Source organism: Gracilinanus agilis, chromosome 1 (genome assembly GCF_016433145.1).
Source record: "Gracilinanus agilis isolate LMUSP501 chromosome 1, AgileGrace, whole genome shotgun sequence".
Lineage (NCBI taxonomy): Eukaryota > Metazoa > Chordata > Mammalia > Didelphimorphia > Didelphidae > Gracilinanus > Gracilinanus agilis.
The window spans coordinates 341,856,213-341,872,868 of NC_058130.1; the positions used below are offsets into that span (position 1 = coordinate 341,856,213).

The 16,656-nt window shown below is 39.0% G+C and overlaps 1 protein-coding gene across 1 annotated transcript; it reads left to right on the forward strand.

The window, feature by feature from the left end:
- The first annotated feature begins 2,431 nt into the window (after positions 1-2,431).
- On the forward strand, positions 2,432-15,603 carry LOC123231447 (corticotropin releasing hormone binding protein). Its single transcript, XM_044657704.1, has 7 exons — positions 2,432-2,515; positions 2,981-3,074; positions 3,484-3,641; positions 5,706-5,913; positions 9,100-9,248; positions 11,126-11,243; positions 15,446-15,603. Exons 1-7 carry the CDS (start codon positions 2,435-2,437, stop codon positions 15,601-15,603), a joined length of 966 nt encoding a protein of 321 aa, XP_044513639.1. The 5' UTR covers positions 2,432-2,434.
- The last annotated feature ends 1,053 nt before the right edge of the window (positions 15,604-16,656 follow it).

Sequence of the window (16,656 nt, forward strand, 5' to 3'; positions counted from 1 at the left end):
GACTTGATTTGGGTTTAATTCCCCTGACATGTACTGGCTGTGTGATCCTGAGCAAGCCATTTAATTTCCCAATACCCCCAAACAACTCTGTAAGAGCACAAATTCCAAAGAAGGTGTTAGCTTGTGTTGTTAGAGGAAATTCCTCTAAACCCCCCATACAGATGAAATCATGGATCCTATCTCAAATCCCACCCCACCCACACCCCTGACACACACAAAACCAGTGCCATATTAGTATTGTATATTCTCATTCATTGTGGCATGTTCCTAAGTATGGGACATTATAAATGTACAAAAGGACATCCCTGTTAATAGATTCAGACCTGGAAGGGAACATAGAGCCATCAAACTGCTTTTTTTTTAGTTGAAGAAATTGAAGAGACCAAGGGACATAAAATGTTTGCCCAAGCTTGAGCAAATAGAGCCATCAGAAGTGGGATTTGAACCCAGATTCTCCAAGTCTGGTTAATGCTAACAACCACTGTACTATGAATGTTGCTTGATGAGGGATGAAATAGGGTTTGGAGAGTGATATATCAAGTAAGAAGCCTCATGGTGACAACTTTAAGCAATAGTACATATGCCAGATACAAATCTCCAAAATGGGGAAGGCTCAGGGTATCCAATAAAGACAGGGAGAAAATAGGCCTCTGGTGTGGTTTTCCAAGCTCCTTACCTCTGCTCTGTGATAGGCAGGAAATGACAAAAGAGGGGGAAAACACACTGTCATAGAGAGTTAGATGGTCCTTCTCCATACTGTCACCCAGAAAGAGGTCACAGTGAGTACTATTTTCCTCTGGGTTACACTGTCTGTGATGAGGATGAGCCTGGAGGAAAATGCATGGCCTTCATAGCTGCTGAGTGGTGTTTTGATTATGAATTACTATAAAGTTGAGTTGAAACAAACTTCTAGTTTCTTCACTATCCTCAATTACCCTTCTCTAACTTCTCCTTCCCAACTCTCACTGCCCAGTTCTCCATTTCCTGGCAGTCAGGGGAAGAGGGAAGGGAAGAACTAACTGGAAGGTTGATCGGGTAAGCACCACGGCTAGAGACGCAAGATTATAGGCTTATTATGGAATGGAAATTATCTTGAGAATGAAGATAGCTAGTTCTGTGTCCTTTCCCCAAGATTAAATATTGATCATTTTATTTCTTAAAAATAATCTAGAAATAAAGCTATTCATGGTTAGTATAGGTAGACTTGGAATAAGATAAACCTAAGTTCAAATCTTACTTCTGACACTAGCTTGGGACCTTGGGGAGAGGGGTGTGGAGAGGCAAACTACCTAACCTCTCTGAGCTATGATTTCCTCATTTATAAAATGGGGATGGCATATCTATAATGTTTACCTCAGAAAGTTGTTTTGAGGCTCAAATGAAAAAATATGTAAAAAACTTCTAAAAGCTTAAAACACTACATAAATGTCCATTATTATTACATGGAGGTGGGGGAAGGGAACAAGTAGTGGAAATAATGTTCTCTGAAATAGAAAAGAATTCAGGAATATTTTAAAGAATATCATAGAACGGGACAACAAATTTAGCTAATACTCTAGGTCTGAGGCATTCAAGTCTTTGTCCTATAGAATTAACTTGATAGCATTAATAGAAAAGTGTTTCACTGAGTTAAGCCAATCTAGAATGTTGGAGCTGAGATGGATTTGCCTTCTAAGTGAATTGGAGTAATGTTAATTTTATGACATCCAACAATTCCAGGCAGAGTTCATGTAGCTCACACCACATAATTAAAATTATTCAGCAGTTCAAACACTCTAGAGATAGCTTGCTAGTTTAAGAGTTTTTATAAGGAAGGTAGGCCAGGATAAAAGGAAGATTAATGAATAGAAATATACTAGGGATGACATATTACTGCAAAAGCCTGGGCAATTATACTTTGCCTTCTAGATCATTTGACTTTGGGTCTTAAAATTTTCCTTCAGGGGAAGAATGAATGACTGAAAAAATGCTTTTATTCTCTGTTTCTAGGATTCCTCTTAAAGCCGGTGTGTGTGCACTTTTGTATCTTGCAAAAAAGATAGAGAAAAAATTGTAGAAAAAGATTGTAGAAAAAGAGTAAAACAAATTAGAGAAGTAGACTTCCCCTTCATTCCTTGACATCCTTGGATGTCAGATATCAGAAAAACTTCTGATAAATAGAAAAGGACTTCTGATAAACAAAGCTGGGCTGGGTTGAAAATTTGTGGCAGAGAGCTGGACCCTCGTCATACCCACGCACTTTGTCACTGAGATAGGGTAACCCATGGTTACTGAGCTCAGCTCAGTTAAGGGACAGAGTGCCTCCCCTCCTCATTCCTCTATAAAAGAGACCTGTCAAAGAAACCCTACCAGTCCAAGAAACCAGCTCAGAGGGAAGCGAAGGAGAAACTGAGCCCCAACCTTGTGAGAAGGGTGGCAGCCTACAAGGTCCACAATGTCTCCTGCCTTCAAACTTCAGTGTCACTTCATCCTGATCTTTCTGGGAGCTCTTCGGGGAGAGACCAGATACCTGGAGGTGAGTGAATATTACAACCAAATCTTCACAGCTTTCCTCCAACTTGCAGCCTCAAGTAACTTGCCTCTCTGTTGCATTTTCTTTTTCTTCTCTTTAAAGGTCAGTTTGCTTTTTCTCTTCTCTGAGACTGCAGACACTACACGGGAGAACCCCCAATGGCTGTTCCTGTCAATTGGATTCTCCTAGATTGATTTCTTCCCCTCTGGCCCCATGAGAATGTTCTTTTCTTAGGTGTCTCGGGGCATTCTGACTGGGTCTTGAAGGGTTGCGAGGCACTGGAGGCTGGTTATAGGACATCAGAAGATGTCAACTGCAGTTCTCCCTGGCTTCCCTCTCTCCCTCCCCTTCTGTCTCTGCCACCCTGAGAAGAGGACCTTCCAGCTGCTTGTTACTCTATTCTCACCCTGCTAACTTTTCCCCCGTGGCCCCGTAGTCTTGTCTCCAGATCCCTCTGTTCTTTTCCAGCTGCGGGAGGTTGCCGAAGCCGACCCTTTCTTTCTCTTCAACACCGACCTGAAGCGGGAGCTGTCTGAGGAACAGCTCTATCATCGCTCGCTGAGTGAGTATCTCGTTTCATAGCCCGGACGGAAACTGTCCCGGCAGATGGAAAGTTCAAGCTGTATCTGTGCTGAGGGCAGGCGGAAAGATTTCGGGGAGTCTCAAAAATGATGGAAAGGATAGAGCTAGGAAATGAGTGGTTCTCCTTGTTTTTTGAACCGGCCTAGCCTGGGATGCTCTTTGGAGCGTGGGTCAGAGAGGAGGAGCAGAACCAGTGGGTTGGGAATGAGGGAAAGCAGGAATGCGCCCTTGCTTGGAGCTCGGAGCTGTGTGCTGGAAGGAGAGTAGAAACTCGGGAGAGGTCTTGGGGAAGAGGGCTGGCTGCGATTGGGGGCCGGAGAAAAGAGTCTCCAGCCCAGATCTTAACTACTGCTACCTCCCGACACCCTTCACCCTTCGGCTCCTTCCAGGATGCATAGACATGCTGAGCATTGAGGGCCAATTCACCTTCACGGCTGAGCAGCCCCAGTTGCAATGCGCCGCCTTCTTCATCGGGGAACCAGAGGAGATCATCTCCATCCAATATGACCTGGTCAGCGTTGATTGCCAAGGTGGAGACTTTCTGAAGGTGAGGAGCCCTAAACCCAGAGCCTTCCTTCCTCACCCAAGGGCTATTACCGATGAGAGAGAGTGGGGAAGGGGAGGGGAAATCATCATTATGGAGAATGGAGTTGGGGTGATGGTGGGGAACAGATCAAGGTGTCTGGGAGTAGGCAGGGACTCTGCACCTCCTGTCCTAGTTCCCTAGTCTTCCCAACCAACACTACCCACCTCCAGAGAGCTTTCCGTCCTTCTCTCGTGTCCTTTCCTGCAATACCAGTGCCGAATATTTCAACCTTCGGGACTGTCTGTCCCAGTAAGCTGTGTGAGCACAGTCCCAGGGCAGGGGCAGGGCAACATAGCCTGGAATTTCCCACTAGTCAAGGGCTGCGAGTGTTTTCCGGGTGGGACAGCGATGGAAGAGTACCCCGGAATAACAGCCCACTGCCTGTAAGTCAAATGAAGATTGCATGATAGAGAGCATTCAGAAAGATCCAGGAGCCCTCCCAGGGAAGAATCGAGCTGACAGGGATCATAGCATTACAGATTTAAAGCTGCAAGGGATCTAGTCCAACACCCTCCTTTTATAAGCTAGACAACTGAAGTCCAGGGAATTTGTGACTTGAATAAGGTGGCATGGCAAGGGAGTAAGAATCAGAATTTGAATCCAGATCCCCAACTCCAAATCCAACATCTGTACAATTATTTCCTTTGGTCTGGCAGAAGTGGGACAAAGTTTGTTTGGGTTTTTTTTCCTTGAAATTAGTCTAAGGGAGGGTCAGAAGATTAGTATATAGCACCTTGGCAGGAATCCAGGGAAAGGAATGGACTTGGCAAGAAAGAATCCCCCTTGGGTCCCTCAAATATTGGGGGAAATATTCCTACAAGCTAGCTGAAAGTGTATGCCTTCTGTCCAATTAAAAAAATTATGATTAAAACATTGAAAGTGGAAATGTTCTGGCATCTGTCAAAAACAATAGAATTGCCTACTTTGGTGCTATAACATTCAGTTGAGACTATTTGACTAGAGTTGAGTTGGACCTCTTCCCTACCTACTACTAAGAAAATTAATAAGGGAAAAAGAAATGCTTCTAAAATATTAAAGGATTATTGCAGATGGTAAAAATTTTATTTCCTATTGATGTTTCCTATCCCCATCCTCCAGGGATGTTTGCCTCTAGTGCCTCCTCATGGCCTGGTAGTGAACTTGGGCTCTCAAAAATTTTGTGCCCTTTGGGTACCATTTCTGAAAGGCTCCAACCCAATGGGAAGGTTTCTAGTATAGACCTAGAAATGTGCAGCTGCCAGCCTAGCTAAATACAGTGTGTGTGTGTGTGTGTGTGTGTGTGTGTGTGTGTGTGTGTGTGTGTGTTTTAAAGGCTTTAGCAACTTATATCTGCTAAGGCATTGGCAAAGTGGGGAAGTTAGCATTTATCTCTGCATTTAAATCTTAGATCTTGGAAGTAAATAAAATGTATGGGGAAACCCAATATATAACAATTTAGGAGCAAAGTTACAACCTACCAAAGTTCACAATTTTCTAGTAAGTATTCAAATTTCACCAGAGGGTAACTTATGAAAAGGAATAAGCATAAACATTTAAATATGAATTTCAGTAGCAAAAGTAAAGTATTATCTGTAGTTTCAATTATCTTTGGTCATGATTATGAAATAAGTGTGTGTGTGTGTGTGTGTGTGTGTGTGTGTGTGTGTGTGTGTGTGTGTGTGTGTGCAGATTAAGGGAATTGATTATAAAGAAGGAAAGCAGAACCAAAGTATCTTTAGAATAAATTGCAAGCAAGCTGGATGGTGGGGGGGAAGGAGGAGGAGAATACAAAATTAACAACTATCTAAAGGTTTACATTTAAGATTGAAAATCTTTTCTGAAAATGAACAACTTCTTCCTTCCTTGCTCCCTTCCTCCCTTCCTTCCTTTCTTCCTTCCTTCCTTCCTTCCTTTCTTCCTTCCTTCCTTCTCTCCTTCCTTCCTCCATTCCTTTCTACCTTCCTTTCTGGCTTTTATGTTTAGGGATACTGATGGATGGTGTAGAATCAACCAACTAATAAACTTTCCATTTTTATATTACTAAAGGTGTTTGATGGTTGGATTCTTAAAGGGGAGAAATTTCCCAGTTCCCAGGATCATCCTCTTCCTATGTCTGACCGGTACATAGATTTTTGTGAAAGTGGAAATATCAGAACTTTTAGCTCATCACAGAATGTGGCTATGATCTTCTTCCGGATTCATGAACCAGGCAACGGATTTACAATAACCATTAAGAAAAACCCTAACCTCTTTCGTAAGTGCTTTCTATGTTTTTTCAGTGAATAATCAGGCCATTTGGTGAAAAACTATGCTTCAAAGAGTTGTCTGACTGAGAATGCTCAGGAAATCTGAAGTGAGAAATGATTTGGTGTTTTCTTAGAAATCCTTTTTTTGAACAAATCTGGAAATTTACTAGAAGGATCTTCTATTTTGATAATGAGGAAAAAGAGGTCAAGCTTTGTCAGTTGTGTTCTTAACCTAGAGAAAGTACAAATAACTTCATATTTCTTTTGCTAGAGTTAAATTTCTAAATTTAAATCTTTCTTACTAAAACAATAGGCCTAATGACAAAAATGTTAGTCGTAAATTATTCCACTTGTCTAGGATAATTTTGATCTATATTGCCTGCTCAGTAAGTCATTGAGAGGTTTGGGGTGTGTTTTTTTTTCTCAGAACTGAAGGACAACACCTTGTATAAAAGTATTTCGTTCATTTGTGGTTTTCTTAATATTAGCAATGTAAACCATTGCACTGCTTATTGTAGTTTGTAAAAACCTATAGGTTTCTGCTACCCAGAATGGTGGGGAATTGGGACATTTACCTTAACTGGAGATTATGATTAAGTGAGGAACCTTGAAATCAGTCAAACAGCAGGCCAGTTTAATTATTCCATTATATTTCCCTGGTAAGGATAAATTCCATGGAATAAAGGGACCTACTTCACATTAGTTTTGTAATTGATTTCTTATTTGCTTCTTTTTAAAAAGGCAAATATTGAATTAAAAGTATCACTAATGGTTTAAAAATTGTAAATTTAAAAAGAAAAGGAAAAATTTCTAGAAAATTAACACAAGTAGAAGCAGGAAGCTTCAGTAATTACTGACAAAATGAATGATGTCAAAAATAAAGTTTGACTAAAAATACAGAAAGTTAGGTATAGTTCTAAGAAAAACAACGATGCAATTAGGAAATACTTGATGAGGTTTTTAGTGGCAAAAATGTGATTCTTTTTTTTGTTTGTTTGTTTTGTTTTTTAAACCCTTGTACTTTGGTGTATTGTCTCATAGGTGGAAGATTAGTAAGGGTGGGCAATGGGGGTCAAGTGACTTGCCCAGGGTCACACAGCTGGGACGTGGCTGAGGCTGGGTTTGAACCTAGGACCTCCCGTCTCTAGGCCTGACTCTCACTCCACTGAGCTACCCAGCTGCCCCCAAAAATGTGATTCTTAAAGAGTCTCTGGATTTCTTAGCAAGCTAAACAAAGCTTGCATATAGTCTGAGAGGTTAAAAAAAAAGTTTCAGAAATTCCAGAGAAATGAGACTCAAATGAATTAAGAGAGGCAGTGGAAAAGTGATCAGTGCTAGTCCCAATACTTGCCATTTTTCAGATGTGTGTCTTTGGACAGATTACTTAAGCTCCATAGACCTCAGTTTCCTTAAAGGAAAAAAAAAAGGGTTTGGCTTAGATGATCACTAAGTTTCTTTCCAGATGTACTCATCTAGAAGAGGAAACCTTATTCTGGTCCCACTCTCTCCTGGAAGATAGATTTTACTGTACAAGTCTGTAGGTAGGAGGATTCCCAACTATGTTTAGCCCACTCTGTGACTTCTGAGCAGTATATAAATACTTTTGTAGAATTTGAGAATGTTTTTCCTTTTGTCTAAAGATTTTGAATAAGCAGCTTTATGTCAAGTACTTTGTAAATCCAAAGTACTTCTATGGGAGAACTAGGTAGCTCAGTGCATAGAGAGTCAGGCCTAGGGATAGGTGGTCCTGGGTTCAAATATGACCTCAGATTCTTCCTAGCTGTGTGACCATGGGCAAGCCATTTAACTCCCATTGTCTAGCCCTTACTGCTCTTCTGCCTTGGAACCAATTTAGTATTGATTCTAAGATGTAAGGTAAAGGTTTTTAAAAAAATACAAAGTACTTCATATACATCAATTATTATTATTATTATTATTATTATTGTTGTTGTTGTTGTTGTTGTTGTTATTACTATTCAGATCTTCAGCCTGTCTTCTTGTTCACCACAAGGCTGGTGTTTTGAGTATACAGATTGTGTAGATGATTAGATTCTCAAAGGGGCCAAATTCTCCAGATCCCCAAAATCATCTTCTTCTTATGTCCCTGCCTGCCTGCATTAGTTCTACATGGAGATAGGTAACTGTGATTTATCAGCATAAGAAACTGGGGAAACTCCCTCAACTAGTGGAGTTCTCCAATTTCTTTGCAATTGATAGCTTCAGAGAGGTATAGAGCATTGAAGGGTCAAGTGGCTTATCCCAGGTCATGTAACCAGCAGGGTTCAGAGGTGAAACTTGAACCCATGTCTTCTTGACTTTAAGACTTGCTTTCTATCCACCATTCTATAATGTCTCTCCTAAAGTTATTTATGCAACTAATTATTTGTTTAATAGCAGATTTTTTATAAGAATATTTACATAATTTATAATTTCTGCCTTTTTTATAAAACTGAGCTATTAAAACTGTGCTTTGGAAGCCTTTGGGTTGGAAATACCCACATCTAGGAAGAAAGAGAATTTGGAACACAAAATTTTTCAATGAATGTTAAAAATGAATACATTTTTAAAAAAGGAAATGCCTCATCTATTAATCAATCAACCAACAAATATCTGTTTTTTCACATACTATATGCCAGGCATTTGACTAAGCACTGAGGATGTAAAAAGAGGGAAAAGATAGTCTCTTCCCTCATGAAGCTCCCAATCTAATGGGGACAAGACAATTTCCATTCTTGAGGGATGGTTTTCAGTACCAAAGGGCTTTCCTAGTATACTTACAGATTTTTTTGTGACATCCAGTTCCCAGATGTTGTTGTTGTTCAGTCATGTCCAACTCTTTATGACCCTATTTGAGATTTTCTTAGTAAAGAGACTGGAGTGGTTTACCATTTCCTTCTCCAGCTCATTTTTACCTATTTGAAAGCTAAAGCAAATAGAAATCAAGTGATTTGTCAAAGCTCACATGGCTAGTGTCTGAGGCCAGATTTGAAGTCAGAAATAAATAAGTCTTCTTGACTTGATCCACTGCATCCCCTAGCTACCCACAGGGCCATAAGTAGGAACTTTTATAGAATGAGGATACTGTGTGGAGCCTTCCTACCTAAAACAGGCCTATGATTCTTTCATAAAGGAACATATACAGCTTATAACTAATAAGTTTTGGGGGGTTTTTGTCTCTTTCCTTTGCTAAACAGCTTGCAATGTCATCTCTCAGACCCCCAATGGAAGATTTACCATGGTTATTCCTCATCAGCACAGAAACTGCAGTTTCTCGATCATTTATCCAGTGGTTATAAAAATATCAGATCTCATATTGGGCCACTTAAATGGCCTTCAGTTAAAGGTAAGTTGTTTACTTCTTACTAAATCATTTCTTAAGGTCGTATCTATAATAATGCCAGTAGGCTGACTGGGCATATCTGTATCATTTGCACATTTCATCATTGTGTTTATGCCCATGTCTGTGTGTTTTCTCCAACACTGTTATTAAAATCACATCCATTTATCCTTGCTTCTCTTAACCACACCTTGCTACCACCCCTCATCTTAAGCTTAATCACCTACCCAGGTGTCCTGATTATCTGAGTAATTTTCACTGTGGTAGAACTATTTCAAATGGGTGAGGCTGGGCTGTATGAGGACCATCCAACTCACTCATGCTTGCCTCTTTTATGAAAAATTTCTCCAGCTGAATCACGGCAATGCTATGAGTCATCTGCCCAGGTGTTTCTCTGATTATCTGAATTTTTTTTTATATGTGAGAATATCTCAGAATGGTAAAATTGTGTTGTAGAAGAATGCAGCTGGTGTAGTACAAAATCTTGTTTTGACATTGGAAAGCACAGCGATGTGATACTGAAGCCATGCAAATAAGCTATTAAAATCTATTGGCTTCTTTCCCCACGGTCCTTTTCTCCCTTAAAATCAACCCTAGACTTGACCTTGGCAAATTCTCTCCTGACCTTTCTCCTATGGGTCTGTTCCCTATGTCACTCAGCTAATAAAATGTAAGCATTTGTTTGCGTTAAAAACACCCAGCAACCTGCCCATCCAGAGAGACAAACAAATCCCATGAAAAGAAAACACCATCAAAAATAAGAAACAGAGAAGGAAGAAAAGTCTTTTGAATTTATTTTAGGTCACTACATGATTTTGATGAGTTTTCCTCTAGAATCTCATGTTTTATTTTATACATTTAAAAACGTGATTTTGTCAGATTTTTGATAGTCTATAACAGAAAAATAGTTAAGAATTTCTGAATTATGGAATAGAAAAGGATATGGTATTTTACATGGAATCTCCACTGGGGGATATGAGAATTTGTGTGTCTGCACTGAACTGGACAGCTTATTCTAACTAGTCTGGTGAAATAGAAGCAGGGCAGCCTTAGTCATTAAAACTCAATCAGGAATCAACTATATGGACAATAAGTTTTAGGGTTCTAGTCTTTCTCTGAGAGACAGAATAGTATAGTGGATAAATAGTTGGCCTTGTGGCCAGGAAGACCTTGGCTCAAACATAGCTTCTGATATATCCTGGCCATGTAAACATCGGTAAGTATTTTACCTCAGGCCTCTAGACAATTCTCCAAGACCCTAAATTTGAGAGAAAGTGTTGACTTGCAAACATAGCAGGGCTTTCCTCATCTGGGAGTTCCCCAAAACACTGAAATCACAGGTCCAGACCATATCCCTAGTCTATCTCTTTATAATCTCATGAATAATCCAAGATATTATCATTAAATCTACTATAATAGAAAGTATGCCATATAGATCTTCATTAAGGGATCCTTAATGAAGACTAGAAGGAATGAAGAAAAAGAAATCATTGATTATACTAGACATATATTTTGTAACCCGGCAATATCCGTTAAGGAATTTTAAAAAATTCCGGATGTCTGTGCAAAGGATTTGATGATTCAATTTCTCAGACAACTCCTGTGCTCTTTACAGTTTTATACTCTATAGTTCAGATCCTTGAGTGAAAAACAGTTTAAAGAAATGATTACTCAACATATTTAGAAAGTAATTCTGATAAACTTTCCTTTTTCAACATCAATTTTAATTTCCGGAGAGCCAGATGCTGCATTTAAAATTAGATGTTGCTGTAAAAGCTTCTAAGGCCATGATTGAGTGAATCCATGCAATCTTTCATTGGTTAAGCACTTTGATTCCATCATTCATTAAAGGCAACCCCTTCTGCTGCTTTATTTTATAATAGAAACCTTCAGTAGGTTGTGGGGGAATAGGAGATTTTGTGGAGCTACTAGGAGGAACTGGATTGGACCCTTCCAAGATGATGCCTTTTGCTGATCTATGTTATCCTTTTCATGGTCCTGGTAAGATGTTTGTTTAATGTTCTCATTGTTGTTGAATCTATTCAAATGGTTTTAAAAATGAAAACATCTTTGAAAGATAAGAAGGGAAAGTTTCCCACATTTCACAGTATATACATATTGTATGACCTGAGTTCAATTCCCAGTGCTCTTAACTTGAAACCTGTATGACTTTGGGCAAGACATTGAATAAATAAATGAAAAAAGGATGTGTTTAGCACTTACTATGTGCCAAGTACTGTCCTAGGTACTGGGGGTCCCTGTCCTTCAAAACAATCCCTGTCCTCAAGGAATTAACATTCTAAAAAGGGAATACAGAACATATAGGTGAATGGTGGCCAGGGAAGGTAGTTTCGGTGTAGCAAGTCACAGGAATGATAAGCAAAACCAAAGGCCAGTCCATTGTCACACCCTTTCCAATAACAGTGGAAGGGCTGCTTTGATTACTGGTCCCCTGACATAAAGGTAGAAATGGGGCAATGGAAGAAAAGGGATGGATTAGAATAGATGACTGCATATCCAAATAAATTCTAGTTTCTTGGTGGTGGATGACGAGATGAAAACTGAAGCATGGTCTTAAGATTGTCTAAATGTCGTTAAGTGAGTTTTCCTTCACTCACCCACAAATCAAAACAGCTTAGCTCAAGGGCTGAATTCTAAAACTGAATAGATTCCTCCAGCAAGTGCAACTGGTTTCTGGAGATTAGGAAGGAGAATGGTTCCTTTCTTTTCATCTGTAAAGTGAGGGGGTGGAAATACAAGGTTTCTAAAGTTTTTTCCAGCTTTAAAACCTATAAAGGCTATGTTGGAAGCATTGCATACTATAACCTGAAAACTGAATTGAAGAAGCACAAAGCCCACTTATCACCCACCTCTGATACCTTATGGAAAGCTTGTGTGGTAAAAGCAAAGGAGCAAACGAATATATTCTAAAATTGTAACATGAGCAAAGTTTGTCTACTGTTTTCCCACCAAAGGACTCAGGATTCTTATGCTCTCCTTTTTCCCCCCTATCAAAATGTACTCAGAGAAAAAGTTCTGAAGTTCATTCACCTTGAGGTGGAGATGACAAAAAAAGGCTTAAAGTATTTTTATTTTAACAGGTCTAAAAGACTTAAATTAAAGGAATAAAGTTCTAATAGTGAATTTTGAAGCTCTAGCCAATGAGGAGAGAATACATTTGAGGAGCAATGGTCCTTCCTTGCTTCATCAAAAGAATATTTTATAAGAAGTCATCTTTACTGTCTACCTACCTGGTCCTTGGCTCAGAAGCCGATGTGGAAATGAGTGATTTAAGAATGAAAATGATTGGCTTCTGCAGGGAAACACCTTGGGGAACTGGTTCCCAAGTCAAACTAGAGAGGAAAAGAAAACAAAGGCTTCCCTTTAAAAGGAGCAAAATTTTGCTGAGGATGAAAGACCTGTCAAGCATTACCTGAAGCCTTAATAACTTGATGACTTAAAGACTTAATGACAAAAAAATTCAAAAGCAGAATTAAGAGAGGCTTGTGAAGATTCTCATCTAAGTAGAAACTATAGTATATTTGTTTTTTTCTTCTGGGGGTTATGGAAAGAAGGGGAGTGGGATAGATCTTGAACTTATAATTTCATCATTGTGAGGAGTTCCCTATTTGGAGATTCCTTCCACAAACACAAAAAGGCATCTGTCCTATAACTTAATCTTAGAGAGTTGCCTGGATGCACAAGGAAGTTAAGGTACTTAGAAATAGAAAGCTGCTTCTTGCAAATCAGAACAGCTCCCTAACTGTCACTCAGCTTCTCTTATGGGCCTGTCTAAAAAAATGTAGAAAGACTAGCTAACACATATGTGTTTTAAGCCAGAATTTGGTTTAAGGCATAAATTCCATTATTATAAAGTAAGAAAATTGTTTCCCAAAAGTCCCATGCCAAAGAACAGGGAAATTTGTTTTATACATTCATGTTTAACTTATTCCTCCTATCTTTTTTTTTTAAACCCTTGTACCTCGGTGCATTGTCTCATAGGTGGAAGATTGGTAAGGGTGGGCAATGGGGGTCAAGTGACCTGCCCAGGGTCACACAGCTGGGAAGTGGCTGAGGCCGGGTTTGAACCTAGGACCTCCCGTCTCTAGGCCTGGCTCTCACTCCACTGAGCTACCCAGCTGCCCCCTCCTCCTATCTTTTAAGCTGTAGGTTCTCTAAGATTTTTCTCTGTGCTGTACTCAATATTTAGCATGCTTAGGGTATAGAATGGCAGGTCAGGTCTTTAACTATTAATGAAAAGAAAATACATGTTAAGATATGAGGTTGTATTAAGTAAAGACTTAGGACCACAAACAACATTTATCTGAACTATTTAGATAATTCAGGGCTATCTTTAGGGTTTGGATTAATTGAATAATTGTCTGCATTTCTACTTAAATTTTCATATGCAGACACACTTTATATTTTTCTAAGGGGAAAATAATAAATGGATAATAACTTATGAAGGGCTTTCCTCCTTCAGTTTGACTTTGACTGTGGATCATGTTATAAGTCTAGTTTGAAATCACTGAAATGTACATGAAACAGGAAATTAAAATATCCTATAGCTGAATTTTTTGATGTAAGCAAAGAATGACCTTTCTGAACCAAATATCCTACCAGTAGAAGTTATTTGTATCTTGGTGGATACCTAGATGAGAGTAAGAAAAGAAAACGGCTTTATTTTGATGAACTTTGCAGAGGACAATGCCAATTCTTTTCAACTGAAATTTGTCTGTAGCTGAGCTTTCCTCCCTACAGAGATGATTGATGCTTCTCTTCTTAGACTTAAGGTATCCAAAGAGAACAAAAATGGCTAATAAAGATAAAAGTTGAAAAATGGGGTATTTTGTGCCAAGATCTACCATGCCTTGTCTATTAACAAGAAGGTACCTGAAGCCCCTTTGGGAATATTTCAGTCTCCTTTATAGAGACCGAAAGAGAAATTATTCTCTGTCTCCTTCGCCCTCTTTTCCAAATGTCCAGTTATGGGAACTCTGTACTTAGCCACCATACCCATGTGTTACTCTAATATCACAGAATATTAGAGCTTCAGAGATAATCTAGTCCAGCGGGTTCCAATCTAGGATTCATATATCTCCCCCCAGGGGGTATAAGAGGTTGCCCAGGTAGAAGGACTAATTGGCAAATAATTATATTGTCCCATTGAAATTAATTGATCTCTATATTTTATTTCATTCTTTTTTTTATTTCTTATAATAATAGCATTTATAGAGTGCTTTGAAGTTTATAGTATATTTTATAAATATTATCTTCAAACAATCCTGGGAGACAGGTGGTATTATTATCTCCATTTTACAGATAAGGAAAATGACAGAGACAGGGATTAAGAGATTTGCCCAGGGTTAGTTACATTGTGTATAAGTGTCTGAGGTTGGATTTGGAACTCAAATCTTCCTGACATATCCACTGTGCCATATCTTATCTGCCATACATCGTATACCCTAGAATTTCTTTCCTTTCCTGTTGAAGAGGGGATATAGGCTAAACCTCTAAACCTCAGTTTCTCTGTCTATAAAATGAGACTAGTAACACATATACTGTCTTTTTCCTGTTTAGGATGAGGGTAGTACTTTGAAATCCTTTAGAATTATGAGCCATTACTACAGAGCACATGTTTTTTTTGCTCATTTAACCTGTAGAGAGCAGGTCTATGCCTAATTGGTGGGAACCACGAAGGCAAGGTTAGAACAGGAAAGTTTGCCTTTCTCTCCTCTTTGTTGGGGTACTGCTGCTCCCTAGATGCAAGGTGAAACTTGATGTGAAGATGTTCTATGTTCAAACTAAATAGAAGGACAGCTAGGTGGCTCAGTGGATAGACAGCCAGGCCTGGAGTTGGGAGGTCCTGGGTTCAAATTTGGCCTCAGACACTTCTTGGCTATGTGACAGTGGGCAAGTAATTTAACTCCAAATCCCTAGTCCTGACTGCTCTTCTGCTTGGAACCCAAAAATACATAGTATAGATTCTAAGATGGAAAGTTAAAGGTTAAAAAAAAACAACAACAGAGAACTAAAAGAACATATTATAAAGTAACTGCATCCATTTCAAGATGACTAGAGAATTTGGGAAGCCATTTTCCCCCTGAGTTCCAGAGTAAGCAGTTTGACAGAATGGTTTGACTTACTTACTATGAAATTCCAACTTACTATGAAACTTGATTTCTTTTTTCCATCCCTAACAGCCCAGCTGACAATTGGCTGTGACAACACTGTAGTGCGTATGGTCTCCAGTGGGAAACACGTCAATCGTGTGACATTTGAGTATCATCAGCTTGAGCCCTATGACCTGGAAAGTCCCAGTGGAAACAGCATTAAGGAATACTGCTTCCCTAGCATCTGAATTGCCAGGCTAAGATTTCCATATTGCTAGAGAAATGAGGTTTTACTGAATGTACTTCTGAGTCCGATAACCTGGAATCACTGAACCTTTCTACTCTCTGGCACTAGATGTTTCATACCAGTCAGTATTCACAGCCTCATGCTGGGAATAAAATCACTGTAATCATTTTTATATTTTCCTTTGTTCCTTTGGGGTTTATAATGTGTAAGTGGGCACAAGGCAGAAAATGGGCATATTCTTTGCCAGGATAAGTAAATATCCAGATGGAAATGTTTGCTATTCCTTCAGAGCCAGATGAATTGAATAGATTATGTGGGCAAAACAACTGAAAGATGGGGCATGTGACATTATGATCTTTTCACACTAGGTGAAAATTCTAAAGGAAGATCCAATGGTGGCATGTGCCTCCTCTGGTTTATAAAAGAAAGTCCAGTGTTTTTGTGTATGGAAAAACAGTTGCTTCTCTTTTATTTATTATACCACACTCTCATTTATTTATTTATTTATTTGTAATGACTTGTTTTTAATAAAACTTTGTAGCATGGAAATATTTTACTTCTGCAAGTTCAAACATGAATAAAATACATTTAAAGTGTTGGCAAAATGTTGTTTATGGTATTTTTTCTCCCTTTGAGTAGTTTCTTATTTTATTTCCAGAAATACATATGTTTGTATATTATATCTGCCATTTTATTAAGACTTAAAAGATGTTATTAGGGGTTGTTTTGAACTTCTTGGTCAGAGTAGTAAGGTACAAAGAAGTGTGCTCCTGAAATAAAAGGAGGGTCCTGCGGTTGGCAGAGGAAGAAAAGGAGACATATGGGCTGTGATGATATATGGGCATAAGATGAGTTTATAGTTGCCTGTTTAGAGAAGACTGCTGAACTTTAGAGAAGCAAAATGTTCTTCACAAGAAGAAGAGAGAACTTAGGAGGATCCAGTTGGGGAATAGTTGCCTATATAATTTCATAGCCTTTTGACAAACTATTGAAAGGAGACCCTACATTCCTCCGTTTTCTTCCACTATGACTTCAGAAAAACTGACCTTAAATT